We start from the raw sequence: 17872 nt of genomic DNA on the forward strand, positions 1-17872 counted from the left end.
GGAGCCTTTCTCTTCCCGAGTGGGTCTTCCTATAGCATGAATCATTTCTTGTGCCTCTGCCCTCTCTCCTTCCGCGTCCCCTGGCAGACGGCACTGCAGGGACCCTGCGAGCCGGATCCCAGCCTTGTTACTGACAAAAAAGAAAACCTACTCTGTGTGATATTTGATGGGTTGGTTGTTGGGTTTTTTTGCTTTGTTGTTCTTATAACAAGGAAGAAATGGAAAATGCAGACGGTGAAAAACAACGCAAGGCAAAAATCTGACGGCAGTGCTCTATCAGCCACCGGAGGGGAGAGGTAGCAACAGCAGCAGCGAGAATATACATCAGAAATGCATCCATCCATCGTGCTGTGATGCTGGGGAGCCTCAGATGAGTGACAGCAGTGCCGACCCCCTTCTCACCGTCCCCCCCAGCGCTTGGGACAGTATGTTTTGGGCTTCGGTAGCCCAAAAGTAGCTCAAATCCCATGGGTGACTTGGAGAAGGAGGGCTGAGCCGTGATGGCAGCGTGCTGCTGAACACGTCCTTCAGCTGCTGTGGTGTGGGAGAAGCGGAGAAGCGGTTTGCTCGCTGTCACGGAGAAGTGGCCTCTTATTTCTCGGAGACGGAGTCTCTGAGAGCAAGGGCTGGATGCCAGGCAGGCGTCACGTCTGGGGTGGCAGTCCGGCCATCGTGAACGGCGTACGGAGAGGGTCTGTCCTCGTGGACAGAGACACCAGGGAGCTGAAGCAAGGGAGACTTGGGGAACTTTGTGACTTGTTCCGCCCCAGAAAGGATGACACGTAAATACAGCGAGTGCCCAGGAGGGGTGTGGAACCAGGAGCGGGTGAGCATGCGTGGTTACCAAGTCTATACTAGAGACATAAACCTGGAGATTGTGTGTGGGTCTGTGATGCTTTATCAGGATGAAGGTCGGGGGGCGATGATTTCCCACGTGCACCATGCCTGTAAGGTTCTCTGTCTTCAGCGTGGTGCCCCTCACCGCGCACCCTCCACCTCTGTGCCTTCCTGCTCTTTTCCCAGCTCCTTTGCTGGGATGCTGCAGGTTTGAGGCAGCTTCTGCTGCCCCAGGGCTTCTGGCCGCGCCGTCGCACGCCCGGGGGGCTTTTACCTGGGCCGTTGCGATGGAGGTTGGAGCCCAGGATGGCTGCGTGGGAGTTGCTTTAGCTTGGGTTTTCTGAGGCTCAGCCTCCTCCTTTGCACAAGGGCGAGAGACCCTGAGAGCCGTCCTTGGCCTCGGTGGATCTGGGGACCATCCCCAGGGCGTTGGAGGAGTGGATTGAGGGCAGGGGGAGGCGCAGGAGAAAGCATCACTTGGGTGCAAAGCACCGGACGTCCCACCCGAGGTGCTGTCAGCCAGCTGACTATCTCCCTGGCCTTGTCCTGTGCCATCAGGACAGAGCGTGGGAGGTGTCCTCATGTCATCCGTGCCCCGAGCAGGCTGCGGTTGGATGGGGGTTGCCTTCTGGTGTTACAGCCGGTCAGCAGACGCTGGCTGGAAGGTGACTTCTTGCTCTGCCGGCAACGTGCAGCTAGTGAACCTGAGGAGCAGCCGACTTCTCTCTTTGCTGTCCGAACATCTCCGTTACCTGAGGTGTGTTTGCGCTGCAAACAGCATCCTTCTCCCTATAAATGCCGTTACGCTGTGCTGCCTGGCCGGCTCGTGCTTTAATTCCCTCTGGGCTGCCGCTCAGCGCCCGTCCCTGCAGAGCTTTACTGCTTATGAGACAAAATGGTAGTGGTGGTTGGTTTGGGTTTTGGTTTTTGGGTTTTTTTTAATTTATTTTTGGTTTGTGGGAGCCTGGCTGAGGCAGAGCGAGAGCATCGATTTGGGAACCGCTGCTGTCACTTCCATCCCGTGTCTCTGGCAGAGCACTGAGCAGGGAAGCGGTCGGATGAAACCTGGGTGGCACGGTCGGCTATTTACTCCTTTTATTTGCTGACCTGCTGTCGCTGTGTGTGGCAGTGATGAGTAAGGTGACATAATTTTCCAGACCTTGTTTCTCTTTCCCGGCTTCCTGCAAGCTGTGCATCCGACAGCTTTCCTTCAGGGAAAACCCATCTGAACCCACTGGCATCGCTCTGCCCAGGAGTGTCGTTTCTGTTACCACTGAGCTCTGTCCTGGTGCATCTCTGTCTTCACAGGGTAGCTGAGAAATCTTTAAACTCTTCGGAGAAAGAGCTGAAGCCAAATTTGAATGCAGGTGCCAAATCTTCACGTGTTTTCGGTTGTAAATCTGCAGTGGGGATTTTTGTGCTGATTCCTTCTAGTCCAAGGTGTTTCTTGGTGCGGAGGTGATGGGGAGCCCAGCGCTCCTGCTGGTCCCACCTTCAGCCCTGAGCTGGCTGCTGCCGAGACAGATTTGCAGCAAAAACCCTTCCAGAGAATGAGGATTTTGTCCTGTGTGAGGCTGGACTCTCACAAGATGGTGAAACTGGTGCTCCTCCTTCTGTGCAGCCACTCTTTCCCCTCGAGAGAGGACAGTACCAGTCAGGGAGATCGTTTCCCAAGACATCATCACGTATTTCTTTTTCAGGAAGGGTGGGATCTGCCCAGCACGTGCCAGTGCTCTGTTTTCCTCTTGTATCACCGAGGAAGGCAGGAGATTGTCCCAGCGAGGAGCAGGAGCAATGCTTGTTGTCCATCTCAAAGCCAGGTGGCCAAAGCCAGCGTTTTGGTCCCCCGCAATGGTTTCTTTGACCACAGCCACCAGCTCCATGTGCTGTAGGTGAGGAGTTGCTCCGTGCTGTGCTAGCCTCATCTCTCATCCAGCTGGCCCATTTCTCTATCCTTGAAAACATCCACAGTGTGAAGACCTGCCGTTACTTCTGTCCTTGTAGCCGCACAGGAGCGTTGATGGCTGTGCTGCTCGGTGGGTTGTCTTTGCCAACTCAGAGAACAAGTAGCAATTGGGTTAACAGAGTATGGAGCCCGTGTCCAAACAGCCCAGGGGACGACGCTGGGATGTCACCGTCCCTGGAGGTATTTAGAAGATGCGTAGATGTGGTGCTTAGGGATGTGGTTTAGTGGTTGGACTTGGCAGCGTGAGGTTAACGGTTGGGCTTGATGATTTTAAAGGTCTTTTCCAACCTAAATGATTCTCTGATTCTATGTATCACCGTAAATCTACATCTCCTGCCTCGGAGAGGGAGGGAGCTGGGGCAAAGGGAGGAGAAACCTTTAGCACTCTACAGCCCAGCAGCTTGGAGAGGACTTCGGCTCACAGGGAGACTTAATGGGGCTCTGCAGAGCGGGGCAGCCCAGTGACATTCGTGGGGTGGGGTGGTGCAAGGAGGATTGATTGATTCCCCGCCTGCTTCACATAGCAGAGGGAGGAGGCAGGAGTCCCCGGGGGGGTCAGACACCCCAAGGCTCCTTCTGGGCCAGCCGGCATGCCGTGCGTTTTCAAGAGCGCCTAACTCAATTAACGCTGCCTTTTCAGCCGCTCTGCCCTCGGGAGAGCCATCTTTCCTCCGCAGGAAGCCTTTCCAACTGTGAGCTTGCTTTGCTTGCTTCCTCTTCGGTGGTAACCAAAGGTCCCTCCTCCCCTCCCTTGCCTCTGTCACACCCCGCTCTTGTCCCCGGTGTCACCTGAACTGGGCCAGTCCTGTCTGGTGATCCCTCACCCTGTCCAGTTTCCAGGAGTTGCTCTGCCTTGCTCTCGGTAGAGCAAGGGGTGATTATGTTGCACCATGGAAGTGACCTTCAATAATAGCTCAGCAGCGATGTCAACCGGCCCTTTGCACCGGCCGTAGAAATCGGGGTAGAAGCCACGCACAGCTTTAAATCTGTGATTTCTGCTGGCATGACGAGCCCTGCTCCTTCTGCTCAGGGGATGGATGGCGATGCCGGCATACTCGGCGAGGTGGAGCTTCAGCGTCTGATTTATTTTTGGGATGTGACCCGATGAAGTATATTAAACTGGACCTTTTCTTGGTTTGGGTTTTATTCTGCCTTGGTTATCGTTGCTGCTTCACCTCCTCCTGCCTTTCCCTGCGGTGACCCACTGCAGAGCCCCGTAGGGAGGATGCGCTGGGCTGTGGCACTGCTGCCTGCCCAGGACATGCTGGGCAGCCTTCATCAGCATGGGCTGGTGGAGACACCTTCTGGGGTTCAGCAGAAGCGGTCGAGACCAGCAGGGACATTTCCTTCTAGGTGAGGACTTCAGGACGTGCTCTGTCATTTCATCTCCCTCCTTTTCCTCGCCCTGCTCTTGGCACCGCGGAGGGGCAGTGATGCTAGCTGGCGGGCAGAGAGGCCGGCAGCCGTGCCGTGAGCTTGTCCTCATGGTTTGGTTTTCCTACAAGCCGCTGTGCTCGGGGCAGAGCCCAGGTACGTGCTGGTCCTCACCCCCCAGGATGCCTCAGCTCGGGCTTGAGGTGCTTTTTGGGTTCTTGCAGGGTGAAGCTGGGCTGCCGAGCCCACCCAGCGTGGTCCCTACCATCCCCGGCTGCGTCCCGTTCATCCCTTTCAGAAACCTGGTGAGATCCAGCTTCGCTCTCCTGCAGCCTTTACCCTAAGGAGAGGACAGAGCAAGAACATCTCTCTTCCCATGGCTGGGAGCCACCAGGACCAGCCCTCTGCTCTCAGCTGGTTATGTTCAACCAGTTCTCTGGCTGCCCCCTGCTTCCTCATGGTTTTAACCCTTCCAGCCATACTCATTGTGGTTTGCCAAGCTCTCAGGCTCACCCCCACGAGCACATCTTAAAACAGTGAATGTCCAGATCCCTGCCACAAAGACGGTGGAGAACATCTCTCCTCCTTCGCTCTCAGTTACAGGAGTCAGTACAGTTGTCTGTTTGCAGAGTCAATTTTCTGAAGTTGCTGGTAAGATTGTAATTGGTGCTGATTACTTGAAACAGCATCTCCAAATTACAGCTGTCGGGGCTTGTTTAATTTTGAAAGACTACAAATGGTATTTATCGTTAGAGCTACTGATTTGTTCAGAGGAACCTTTGGCCAGAGTCTGATTGAGAAGTGGTTTTCTGCCTGATAGAGAATCAGGAGCTTTGTACTGCCTCACCTGATGCTTATAAATCACCTGGCTGATGTGCACGAGGACTGAATGGGTAACATCTTGCTGTCTGTAAAATCAGTGCAAGTCAGAGTAACTCTGGTAAAGTCAGCGCAGACTTTTTCCAGGGCTGTAACTTGTCAAGAGAGGCAAGTCCTGCTGCATAAGGATGATCTCCACAAAGACCTCTTGGTTGGACCAAGGTGGTGGCTGAGGAGCTTTAGCACCCGCGCCCTGCGGAACCGGACCAGCCGCGTCCCGTGGCAATACTCCATGAGAGGCACGAGCCGCCTCAGAAGGAGCTTGAGGGGCCTCGGATCTTCCTGGCTCTCCATCAAAAGCGATGGTACGGTTGAGGTCCGTGGGCTTCAGCAGGAGCCGAATGCTCTCGGTGCACCCCAGACTCAAATCCTGTGGCTCCTGCTAAAAGGTGCTGGCGAGCTTTGGTTGCCGGCCCAGGAACGTGCGATAACTCACTTCTTTTCAGTGGTAACGTCCCTTCCTACACGATTTCTGCTTTCGAACAAGAAATCAAAATTCTCCCTCATCTCTCAAAACTGACTTTTTTTGGACTGAAATAAGTGGCTGCATATTAACTTGGAGTTAATTAATACTCAGTCCCAGTGGGACATCCCCGGGACCGCTCGCTGCATTCAGATGAACGCTGAATCCAGCTTAATCATTTCCAGCACGTGCAAAGCATCGGAGGTGTCAGATCTCGTGATATTCCTCCTCTCCGCCGCCTGGTCTGAATTGCAATGGCTGGGTCAGTAAACACGCAAACCGTAGATGAGCGGAGGAATTTCTCCTAGCGAAGAAATAGGCTTTGAGGCCATTTGGATGAACTGCAGTTTAATCATCACTATTGATGAGGGCAAACCATGGCCACTGGCTTCCTCAGCTGCTGGCCAGGTGGCCCAGCTCAAGCCCAGTGTTCCCACATGGCGCACTGGGAAGGTTTTCCGTTCACTCCTGTATTATATTATTTTGTTTTCAGTTGCAAGCGCCCTTGAGCTGTCTGGGGCTTGTTCCAAAGTGCCTTTTTTTTTTTTTTTAATATGCATCTGCGGCCTGAAGGAGAAATAAAAGTGCATCGTAGGGATCCGTAAGGTGGTGTAGATGCCTCTTGGGTGTGCTGCCATGGATGCCCTACCCTGTGGTAACGTAAGAGGGAGGTTTGTTTTCGCCCGGTGCCGTGGCTGTGCCGATCGGGTGCGCGTGCCCCGTGGTGCTGGTCGGGGCTGCGGGGAGCTCAGCACTCCCGTTGCGGGGCTGCGGGTTCGGGGTGACGGTCCTGATGCTGCTGGTTCTCGCCCAGGCTGAGCCGGGAGGGTCACGTCATCCTGTGCGAATCTTGGCATGTGGTTTGCAGAAGCGGTGTGATTTCTAGCTCCTCTATTTTGGGAGGTGGGTGTGGGAAGCGGTGTGAAACTGTCCCTGGCAGGCTCAGAAACCAGGAGACGGGCTGAGATTTTTTTTTCTCATGTCTCGGAGGTTGGGGACGGTGGGTGACACAAGGTTATCCTGGCCCTAGCAGGAAGGACTCCTCTCTCGCTGCCCTTGCTCCCCTTAAATCCCCACTGTTCGTTCCTGGATGCGTTTTGTCTCACCTGAGGGGTGACCAGGTTGGGTGAGCTGGACCCGAGGGGGTTAACACCTTCCAGCCCCTCCAGCTCCAGGCTGACCTGCTGATGTCGGGACGTTCCTTGTCTCCGCTCCGTGGTGCTGGTGGAGACACTTCTACAGCCCTTTGGCCCCTCTGGTTTGGGATGGGTCCTCTCTGCAGGTGGAAGAACTCCTTTCCGCTCTTTGCCTTCCTCCCTCCATTCACAGCCTTGGCCTGAAGGTGCTGGAGGATGCCCAGAAAGTCCCGATTCCACCAGAGAAAAAGCTGCCTGAAGCCTGGGCTGATGCTGACCACCTTGTTACCTTCCCCTCCCCTCTCCTTTTCTGAGACACCTCCCTTTCCTTCAGCGTCAGGAAGATTTCTTGTCCCAGGGATCAGCTTTCCATTGACACCTCGGGTTCCTCGCTCCCTCCCTTCTCATGTTATGCTTCTTGTTCTTCATTTTGACTTTCCCCCCACCGGAAAAAGTCCCTTGCTGCACTCCGTGCTCCTCCGCAGCAGGACTCGCTAATCACATCATCTCCCAGCACCGGGTCCCAGAGGGCTTCTACTTTAGAGTGAAAAATATTATTGTTGCCTAGGCACTGCGGTCCTGTGAAGTTGCCTCAAACCATTCTATAAAACTAAAGGTAATTTAATAAATGATTATGGATTTTTCCATCTCGGGGTTTTACCTCTCCTCAGGGGTTGTTATTAACCTGCAGTATTTATCTCCGAGAGCTGCGGTTTCATTTCCTCGCTAGGATGGATTGCAGCCAGAGGTTTTGGGACGGCCGCCGCCACGATGGCGGGACTCATCCTGACACAGGCGCCCCAAGTTAGCGGCTGCTGGGGGTGTCGAGCAGTTTGGTCACCCATCAGCGCACCCCGCCACGTATTAAGGTGCCTCAGCTGAGAGGAGCGAAGGTTGCGCGGATGGGGTTGGAGATGGGCGACGCTCTGCAGGGGCAGCAAACGCCTTCGTCCCCTCCAGTCCTGGTTCGTTCTTCCGCGTCGGACAGTGCCGGGGTCTTGCTCGGGGTCCCAGGAGGGAGAGCTGCGGAGGAGCTCGCCTGGGCCAAGCCTTGCTCTTGCATGGGGCTGTAGGGAGGAGAAGTCAGGTGGGACCCCTTGGGTGCTGCGAAGAGCAGCAATGAGAGCCAGCTGTAGATAATAAGCTACAAAGCTAAAGCTAAATACTAACAACTGAATTCCCAGCTGGGAATGAAGCATCTGGGTTGCTGTAAAAAAAAAAAATCTGCCTTGTTCAACTGTGGGGAAGGCTTGCGGATAGGCACGGTGACAGCAGGCACGGCTCGAGGGCGTCCCTCCACGTGGCGTTAGGAACATGAGCGGAGGCGATGCTGTGAGCCCCTGCTGTGATTTAGAACAGGGAATCCGAGTCACCTGGGAAGGTCAGAAAAGGTTAAACCACAGACTTTTTCCTGATGGATGTTGGTCAAACTATAAACTGAGCTCTGTCCATAAAACGAGCTGCTGAACTGCTCTGCTGAATCATTTGCCAAATTGGTCCTGAGCTCGTGTTTGGGAACTGCCGGGGAGGTAACGGCGCTGTCAGTTATAACCCTGTCTCAGCAGAGCTGCCGCCCTTTTAGCACAAGGTTAGAGCCGTTGGTTTGCAACCGGGGAATCCCTGCGGCGCAACGGGGGGCCGAATCTTGTCATCGACGCTTGCCGTATAGTGATTAAAGATGACCAAAGCTTCCTGCCCCAAAGCGCTAATTGCTGCCGCTCGGGCGCTCGTCAGCGGTCGATGGGCTGTTTAATTGTGAGTCTTCACCTGGAATTCTTCGAGGTTTCTTTCCATCTCGCCTTGCGTGCGCGAGGGCGTCCCATGACGGGCCCCGTGGGTGCCCCTGCGTGGTGCTGGGCTCTGCGTGGTGCTGGGCTCTGCCCGCTCGGGGCGCGGGAGGCTGCGGGCTCCGTCCCTGCCCCATCACACTTAGAGAAAGCCACCGGCATCACCGCTTGCTTGTACTGACCCGCAGCCGTGGGTTATTGCCGGGGGGAATATTCGGGATAAATACCGAGCAGAGCTGCAAAATCTCTCGCTTTGACCCTCCGGGGGGGGGGGGGAAGGCACGGTCTGTGGCGGTGGGCGCTTTCGGGAGGGCCCTGGTGGGTCTGTACGAGCTCGTCGCTGTCGAGATCTGCCCCTTTGCGCCTCGGTCTCACCTTTTTGCCCAGTTTGCGTCTCTCTCCCTCTCCTGCTGTGCCCCTTACCTCCTCACGAGCCGTTCATCTCTGTCCTCTTCCATTTCTCCTTGCGACCGGCCACCAGCATCGTCCCTGGGCAGCCCCACGCGTCGACCTGCTCCATCCTGGGCTTGGAGCTGCTGGGTCAGACCCGTCACTGAGCTCACACCACCACTGGGCACCCAGGGGCCGCATCCTGCCCGGGAGCTGCTCGTGCTGGCTTCCCTCCTTCCCGCTGCAGGTTCACGATCAAAGTTATATTATTTTCCAGGTTCAGCCCTCCAGCACCTAAATTTTTCATCAAACCTCAACCACCGAAGGAGGAGGGAGCCTGGTCGGAGCGCTCAGCATCTGCAGAGAGCTGCTCCAGGGACGGGAGTGCGGAGGAGCCAGCCGAAGCCCTGGAAGCAGAGGGGGATCCTCTCCAAGAGCCAGCAGATGCAGATGACGCCCTGGAAGCAAAGGTAGATTTTCTTTTACGCCTACAACCTGCGTTGCCTCCTCTAGCTTTCCTCTGAAAAGCCGCACTCGTGCCAACCTCCCCCTTTGCCGCCCCGTGCCCTGAGAGCGGGCTTGGCAGCAGGGCTGGTGGCTGGACACGGGGCTCCTGGGGGGCAGAAATAGGATGGCTTTGCTTGGAGGACCCCACTCCGGTTCTCCTCACCTACGCTGGGTTTGGGATTCTTTTGGGTTTGGGTTTTTTTTCCACCATCAAATGAGTCTTTTATCTGTATCACGATGTGAATGCTTCTAGTTTCCATCCTCTATCAGGCTGTGCTGAGTACCAATCTCCGCGTACCCCCTTTCTCAACCCTTTTCACGCTTCTGCCTTCCCCCAAGACCCAGTGTCGCAGTGACGGCCGCAGAGCTGCCTTTTTTACAAAATAAGGCTTTGCGGACAAAAAGTCGCCTTTAATCTGTTGCCCTTCCCGGTGCTCCTCGCTGCTTTGGAGCTTGACCTCGGTGCAGGTGGGATCTGGCACCTTCTTCGGCATCGTGTGGGACAGAAGCTGCTCCTGGGGCAATAAAAAAACGATGTGGAGCACGAGAGGTTCAGGAAGCGCCAACGTTGGCGTTAAGTTCAAGGAGAAGGGTTGCAGGTGCTCACATCCAAATATCGGCAGCTTTAAGGTTATAGCTCTACAGCTTTTTTCTGAATCAGGAGAAACGATGCCCTGTAGATGTAAAGAATAGTATGGCTGAATATTTTTGCATAGAAACGTGAAATCATCTTTATTTCCTGCTTTGTTGCCGTGCACGCACAAATAAACTAGGGAAATTCAAGCGGACGTGGCTAACAGGATCCAAAATTGCTTCAAAGGATACATCTGGATTGCAGTTTCATCTTCTGCTCGTATCACTGTATCAAGGCAATATCCGTATAACCTCTCTGCGAGACCGCAGGCCTCGGAAAGGTGCGGTCAGCATCTTTGGGAATATGCTCTCGGCAAAGCTTTGCTAGGTTTGGAAACGTAGAGATGACAAAGAGAAGACTCTGCCCTCCCCAGTGCTTTATCTCCTGGGGGGACATAGCCTCTGGTTAAACGTAAAGATGTCCCATAAATATTTTTGCAGATTCTGCTGAGGTCAAGGCCACAGCACAAAGCACTTCTTCACATGAGTAGTGGCTGTTGTTAAACTTCAAGAGCAATCACAAAACCCTCATTTATATCTAGGGGTCAGATGCCCAGGGACGAGGTTCCTTTTGAAAGGTGGCACCTCTGAGGTTAAACACCAGCTCTTAGCTGCTGGAAGACAGAAAAATACCTTGGCTGCCGCCTTCACGAAGGTGCCTTTTGAGAAGAACACCCTGGCAGAGATCCTCAGCTCTCCAGCACTGACGAATGCCTAAGCACCATCTAGAAGGGGATGGTTGTGCCAAGCACTTCCTAAGTTCTTATCTTCCTGTTCTTAATACGTTTTGCTTGCAGCTGTGTTCCTTTTTTTGTCACAGAGACCCTGACCTGTCCAGGCATCAGGTTTCTAGCATGTTCCTTGGGCAGGAGTGAGCAAAAGGTGGGCAAGATGCCCTTGAGGTCTCTGCCAGGACTGAGAGCTGGGTGATGCACCCAGCTTCCTCATAGGAAATACAGATGGAGCCCATGTCTCACCCATGGGTGGGCTTGGACCCACGCTCAACTGATGGCATGGTCATACCCATACTTGATTTATGCCCAGGTCCCATCTCAGCTGCTTCCTGGCTCGATGAGGTGGTGGAGCCCACAGCAGGGTGGTCTCACCCAGCCCCACCAGCTGCTTACTGCAGCCCATGGTGCTTGTTTTCCAGCCACTACCACCCGCTGCTGCGGAGCTGGAAGGTGCTGCAAAGACTCAGAGCTCCGTGAGGATCAAGGAGTTGATGCAGTTCGTGGAGGCAGAGCCCCTCGCCTTGGGAGTGGAGGAGGTAAGCGGGAATCTCTCTGGCTTCCACATTTCCAGTGTGGCCAGCAGTTATGTAGCCCCCCAGTCCCACTGGTGGCCCTCGGTGCTGCTCACAGTGGCCTCGTGTCCCTCCAAGCACAGCGCTGCTGAAGCGACTGGTCGTTAGGGAGGCCATGCAGGACACGTAGGGTTGACCAAGGACGTTACATGTGCGGCAGCTAAGGAGGGCGTTATTCATCTTGTTGCTCATCAAGTGGTGGGTAGGAAATTTCTACAGTAGCTTTTGCGGTAGCAGCTTGAGAGTGAGCAGCGTGCGAATCGGAGAGGGAGTGAAAAGCACTGGGAGTCAGAAGAGCTGGGCTGGAGTCCTCCCCCCAGCTCCAAGGGCTCTCACCTCCAAGCCTTGTGTTTCTCTAGAGGCAGTAAAAGGGGGTTTTAAAGGCAAGTTCTGCAGCAGAGAGAATTTCTTGCTGCCAGGAGACCTCCCATATTACCTTAATGTAGTGTATTAATTAATGCATTAATTACTAAGTATGGGAGAAGATTTTTCCCATGGTCCCTCCGCCGGTAAGCGCAATGGATGCAGGATGAGATTAGGATGATTTTGCCCCTCTGGCCATGTCTGTCCTTTGCTCCAAGCCACGGCTGCTCTCCTGTATCGATTTCCACGCTCGACATCTCCATCTCTCCTCCCTTACCTCCAGGTTTTCGACATCCTGCCGCTATATGGTGCGCTGCAGCCGGGCGAGAGCCAACGGGTGACCTTCACCTTCTTTGGCCACACAAACATCGTCGCCCACGTCATGGCGCTGTGCAGGGTGGAGGGAGGCCCCACCTATGAGATAGCGCTGAGCGGGGAGGCTTCGCTCATCAACTACCTCCTGGACATCACAGAGATCGACTGTGGGCTGCAGGTACCGCACGCTTCTCTTGGCAAAGGTCCTTGAAACCATCACGGGCAGGTTGCTGCCCACCTAGGCCTAGGGTCTTCTACCGTTCCCAGCTTTTCTTGTTGGCCATATGGCTTGGAGGTACAACCTTTGAGTCATCTGTCCTGCATCCAAGCTGGTTTTTAATGGTCATCTCCTTCCCCCTCCCCAAAGTTGGGAATTCCTCCTCTTCAAGGTTACGAACGCTGGCTCCTGGGGCAGGCAGGATCCCAGCGGTGGTCTCCAGAGAGACGTGCCCCAAGACATCCATCTGCTGATCTGCTCCTAAAGCCTGAGGTCCGAGGAGATGCTCTCTTTTAATGTTCTTGATTAACCAACAAAATAAACCAGGGATAAAGTTAACTTGGGCTTCCACTCACCGTAGCTGGAGGGAATGTCCCAGAATAATCCCAGCTTTACTTATTCTCAGTTAAAACCCGCACAGATGTTTCCAGCTGTTGGCCCTGTATGTGTTACACTGTCTGTCTCCCTTTTTTGCTGCCACTGCAAAAGCTCTGCAAACACCTTTTCTTCTGCAATGCCTCGATGCCTCTTTCAGATAGCGACAGCGGAACCCAGGTATCGCAGCACGTATGTGGCTGCCCTTTAAAGATAAACGATGGGCTACAAACGAGTAGAGGGATAACGACTGAGAACGTGGCCACTGGGGGCTGGCCCCGCTGAGTGGGGCGATTGCCCTGATCTGTCCTTAATTTCTGAGGAGTCTTTGCAGAAGAGGCTCTGGTCGGTGCAGGGACTCTCCCTCCGAGGACTGCTGCCCCAAGGAGGAACAGTCTGAGAACCGGGGGAGGTCCAAGGCAGCGGAGCTCGCTGGAGATGGATCAGGGGCTGAAGAGGGTCTTTGCAAAGCAGGTTCTTGGTGCTGGTTAAGGGCCGCTTGCCAAACCACTGAGCATCCCCTGCCCCCCTGCGAGGGGGCTGGTTACGGGATAAGCTTCCCAGTGGGAGGAATGCTCCTTCTTTGTGTTTCGGCTAGCTGTCAGATGACGCCTTAAAGTGCGGAGGACTTGTGTCGTAGAATGGTTTGGGTTGGAAAGGCACCTTTAGAGGTTATCTAGTTCACCCCTCTGCAGTGAGCAGCGACATCTTCAACTAGATCAGGGTTGCTCAGAGCCCCGTCCAGCCTGACTGAACGTTTCCAGGGATGGGGCATCCCCTGGTTTGTTCATTACTGATCTTTACGTGGTGGTTATTGCACCTCTGCGTGCTGCCATAAATATTGATGTGGGTTCCCCAGCTTAGCCTGGGGGAGAGTCAAGCGCCCGTACCTCCTCTTCCCCTGCTTCTCTCCTGCGTTGTGTTCGTCAGCTCTCATCCCAATGAAAGCCAAAGGAGATTCCCAACAGCAAGACCTGTGCCTTCAACTTCCCGCACCTCTGTCCTCTCTCCAGCTGTTTAACGAAGTCACGGAATCGGAGGTCACCCTGCAGAACAGCGGGAAGGTGGGATTCACCTACGTGGTGCTAAGCCCCAGCGCGGCCACTGCGGACAGCCCTCTGCCCGGCGTGCCCCTGGTCGTGCCCAGCACGGTGAGTAGCACAAGTGATTAACCTCCTGCCCAGGAGAGGGTTGTAGGGAGGAAAAAAAAAAAAAAAAAAAACCAGAAAATACAGAACCAGCCAGGAGAGAGAGGGCAGAGGGCTGTAAGCAGTTGATGCTGGGGGGCAGAGCAGGTCAGGCAAGCGCAGTCCTGATAAACTCCCGTAACGGCCTTTGCTGGCGGGTGGCTGTGCCATCGTACCGCAGCCACCGGCAGGAGGTGTGAGCTCTTGGGAGCCCAGCCGCTGAGCGCTCTGGCTGTGCCAGCACTGGAGCCGGCCGGTGCGAGCTCTCCTGAGGGTCACCTCACCCGGGTTGTGTGGTCGGACCGGACAGAAGTTCCTCCTTGTCCCTGCCTGCCCCCCTGCCAGCACTCAGCAGGACTCAAATACTCTCTTGCTTGGGCATGAAGCTCCTTTCCCAGAATTTGTAGCAGCCCTGTACTGGTCCCTCGCTCCTCCGGCTTTGCTGCTCTGCAGCAGCTCTGCGGGGCAGGGAGGAGTGGGGCTGGAACAGCGCGGAGTTCACAGCGTCCCACCATCCCAGCTTCTCGGTTCTGCACGCACGCCTCTGAGCTGAAGCAGCGTTCCCCTCTCTGTCCCTTTTGGCAATGGGAAGAGGAAGCCGGATGGCTTTCACGTTTCAAGGGATGACACGCTGATGCCCTCTTCCTGCGAGCTCCCGAAGACACAGCTCTGCTTGGACCCCTGCGGTTGTTGCTGGAAGAGCATCGTCGGCCCTGGCAGCTTGGCAGGACTCGCTTTCGCTGCCGGCTGCGTTGTGTGCTGGAGTAAGGGCTCAGGGGGCCGAGTGGCAGGATCCGTCCCGCTCGGCAGCTTCTCCCTGCAGTGTGGAGGGGAGCAGGGAGCTGAGGGTCCAGCCCAGCATCAGAGGGTGAGCTGAGAAGAGCTGCGGTTGTGTCCTGTCGCCCCGAGCATTATTTGCTCTCGACTTGGTTGGCGTGAGCCCAGCCCCGGGCTCAGATAGCCCTTCTGCAGAAGCCCAGCGAGGAGGTGACCTTCATGGTAACACCTTCTTCCCTGGATCTTGCCCTAATCTCTGCTCCTGCTTTTCCAGAGATGTAGATGCAGGTCACCGTGAGTCTGGATCAGCTCCTGCACCCTCGGTGTAACCGCGCGGGCAGGAGTTGTTGGTTGGGATCATTAATAAAGGGTCAGGCTCTTCGACACCAGCCTGGGAACTGCTGGTGTGCTGTGAGAGGAGCTGCTGGCCCCGCTGAGAGCATGGGCACTTCGCTCCTCTTCCACAGCAGCTGGGAAAACAGCTTTTATTTATTCAGTCTGGCTCTTGCTAGCAGAGAGTGAGCACTGTTAGCAGAAGAGCTGTGCTTGTGACGTGGGAACGCAGCCTTACGAGCCTTCCAAAGGACAAACCGCATCCCGGTGTAGGAGAAACGAGCTTTTCTTTCCAAGAAAGCTAGAAGGCGATGTCATCCGATACTCTCTTAACTTTAAGAACCTGCCTTCTCTTCTCAGCATACGTATCATCTGAGGCATCCCCCCGCCAAACCCTCTTTGGTCGCATTCCCTCCCTCTTCTCCCACTGCAGGGTTACGTTGGACCAGGCAAGGAGCAAGTGCTGAAAGTGTATTACCTGCCGGGAGTGCCTGGAGTCTTCTGCAGGACTTTCCAGATCCAAGTGGGTCACCTGGAACCAGAAGAGATCTCCCTGAAAGGCGAGGGGAGTTTTCCCAGGATTTACTTGGACCTTCCTAGGAAAATCAAAGGTGAGCACTGCCTGGGAAGGTCCCCTGGGGTTTTTTTTTCTCCTCCCCCCGTGTCACGTCCGTAGGGCAGCTCACACCCATCTCCACCAAGCCTGGGGGTTTCAGGGCTGTCAGACCAATACTCAGCCCTCTGGTTGCTTCCTAGAAGCTCTTGGAAGCCCATGTTGGCTTTGCCCCAGGATCCATCCTGCAGAGCTTGCCAGTGTTACCTGTTGGTGGCCTGGAAAGACGATGGCCGGACAGAAACACTCGGGAAAGCTGTAATGCAGGCCGGCGGGGATTTTGGCAGGGTTGCATCTACATCACATTGCACGGGGTGAGATGCTCCTCTGTGGGGAGGAAGATGGGTGGGAGCGAACGCCAGGATTCGTAGAAGAAAAACAGCATCCACTTTCCATATGTTGCTCGAGGAATATGTTTCTAGGAGAGGCCAACGCTGGGGGAGTGGGACTTCCCAACTTAAACGGGAATGGTGCTGCGCCGACGCTTCTATTTGTGGATGTTTTCTTCCTTCAGGAAATGAAAAATATGAGAAGATCCTCAAAGAGGCGAAAGAAAAGATAGAAAAAGACAGCCAGAGAGACGAAGCAGTTGTTGTGGGGGAGGCTGCGGCCACGGAGCTACCCATGGACGACTCGGGCACCGTGGTGAGAAGGGCTGCTCCCCTGTTGGGCATGTGTCACCCTCTCCCTGTGTCACTTGGGCCCCTTGCACCCCGCAGCCGGCTTCCCGGTGTCTTGTTGGCACTTGGGACTTCCCTGCCCGTACCTGGCCATGGTCATGCATCAACATCAAGCCCACAGGGGGCTGCCCACCTCTGGTAGTTGTCCTTCCCATGGATGCACGGTCTTCCTGACCACCCCGAGGAGAGATCCTGAAGACCATGCTCAAGTGACTGACATTACGGTACTTTGTGATGGAGATGCAGGTCATCACTGGGGTGTTTGTTGCTCACAGCCCAAGTCCTGCCAGGTTTACAGAGCTTAATAGCAGCAGCCTGACTGTGCCCTGGCACCACGCTGTCAGTGTTCATCTCCAAGAGGCACCAGCTTTGTTGTGGTTCCCTTTTGGAGAGAGCTTTTGTCCAAGCTGCTTTGGCGGTGGCTGGGGGCAGGCGAATACTTGGAGCACTGGAGGGTTCCTGGCTTGGCTGGCTGTTTGTCTGGCCAGATCAGCTTTTGTAACAGTGACTGTGCTGGCAAAGATGCTGGAGTTCGTTTCCCTTCGGATAAGGTCCTGGCAGACACTGAGCAGCAGGACAGGGGGACTCCATCACCCTCTTGCCAAGAGCAGGGTGGGATTATCTTTCCAAGACAAGCCTGTCCCTTGGGAAGGACCTTTGCTAACCGGCCACTGTCCTTGCTTTCCTCAGTTCGACACTCGGCTGCAGATGCAGATGGAGCAGATGCTGATGGAGCAGCACGCCCTGGAGCAGCAGGAAGCTCTCGCCTCCAGTTCTCTGGAGGACGCTGCCTTTGACCAGCGTGCTCGTCGGAGGCTTCTCAAGTTAGTAGGGACTCCTGTACCCCGAGGGTAACACGCAGCAGTGCACCCCGGCTCCTGAGAGCTCCTTGGGTCTGCGGAGCTGGGAATAGCTGGGCACTTCGGAAGCGGTTTGACCCTGATGGCTTTGACACGCTCCCCAGGAGCAAGCCAGTGGACTTTTCTACAATGGCTTTTTGTAGCAGAGGAGTTGTGACCAGTATCCATTTTAAACTAATTTTATTTTAAGATCCCATTAGTAGCTGATAAAACCTAGGACCTACGCTCCCCGTGACTTACCGAAGTCTTACTACCGGATGGTCAGGCCTTGGGTTTCATGGGCTTGAGTTGAGTTTTTACAGCAGCGAATACAGAAATACCCACTTTATTTGCATCTTCCATCTGCTGGGATACGTAGCCGGGCTGTGGTTCAAGGGCTCTCCTTGCTCCTCCTTCCAGAGCTGAGCTGCCCGAGTATGTCCTGGACTTTGGCTACGTCATTCTCGGTAACATCCACACGCACATCGTGAAGGTCACCAACACCGGGCATTTCCCTGTGTCCTTCCACGCCGATGGACGGGTCCTGTGTGACACAGGTAACCAGTGCTGGAGGGACTTCACGTGGGCTTGAAGGAGCTTGGCTTAAGCCACTGGACATGGGGAGGGTTTTTGAGTGCTTGTTTGTATAGCTTTTTTTCTCCTTAGTCCCTCCCCTGCTTGGTGCTTTAAAGCCTGAATTCTCCTGGCCAGCAGTGTCCTAATGCTTCACTGCAGGGGCTGGATGGGCTGATCGCCTTGGTCACCTCTCGGCATCTTCTGCTCTTGGCTAACAGGAGCATCATCTGAGTTTTTGTGCACTCTGTGGGCTTGTGCTGCAAACGGATGGGACCCTTTGTGGTTTGGAAATGCTTCGTGTAGAGTTCATAATGTCATA

At 54.9% G+C, this 17872-nt stretch overlaps 1 protein-coding gene across 1 annotated transcript in view; it reads left to right on the forward strand.

Annotated features, from left to right (window-relative positions):
- Window positions 1-17872, forward strand: part of HYDIN (HYDIN axonemal central pair apparatus protein) — a 161651-nt gene that overhangs the window by 102046 nt on the left and 41733 nt on the right. The window contains exons 29-36 of the mRNA XM_075765790.1: window positions 9110-9302; window positions 11126-11242; window positions 11925-12134; window positions 13562-13699; window positions 15279-15456; window positions 15973-16103; window positions 16829-16962; window positions 17398-17534. Coding sequence (XP_075621905.1) covers window positions 9110-9302; window positions 11126-11242; window positions 11925-12134; window positions 13562-13699; window positions 15279-15456; window positions 15973-16103; window positions 16829-16962; window positions 17398-17534 — 1238 coding nt within the window. The remainder of the gene's footprint in view (window positions 1-9109; window positions 9303-11125; window positions 11243-11924; window positions 12135-13561; window positions 13700-15278; window positions 15457-15972; window positions 16104-16828; window positions 16963-17397; window positions 17535-17872) is intronic.

This window comes from Balearica regulorum, chromosome 13 (genome assembly GCF_011004875.1).
Source record: "Balearica regulorum gibbericeps isolate bBalReg1 chromosome 13, bBalReg1.pri, whole genome shotgun sequence".
NCBI lineage: Eukaryota > Metazoa > Chordata > Aves > Gruiformes > Gruidae > Balearica > Balearica regulorum.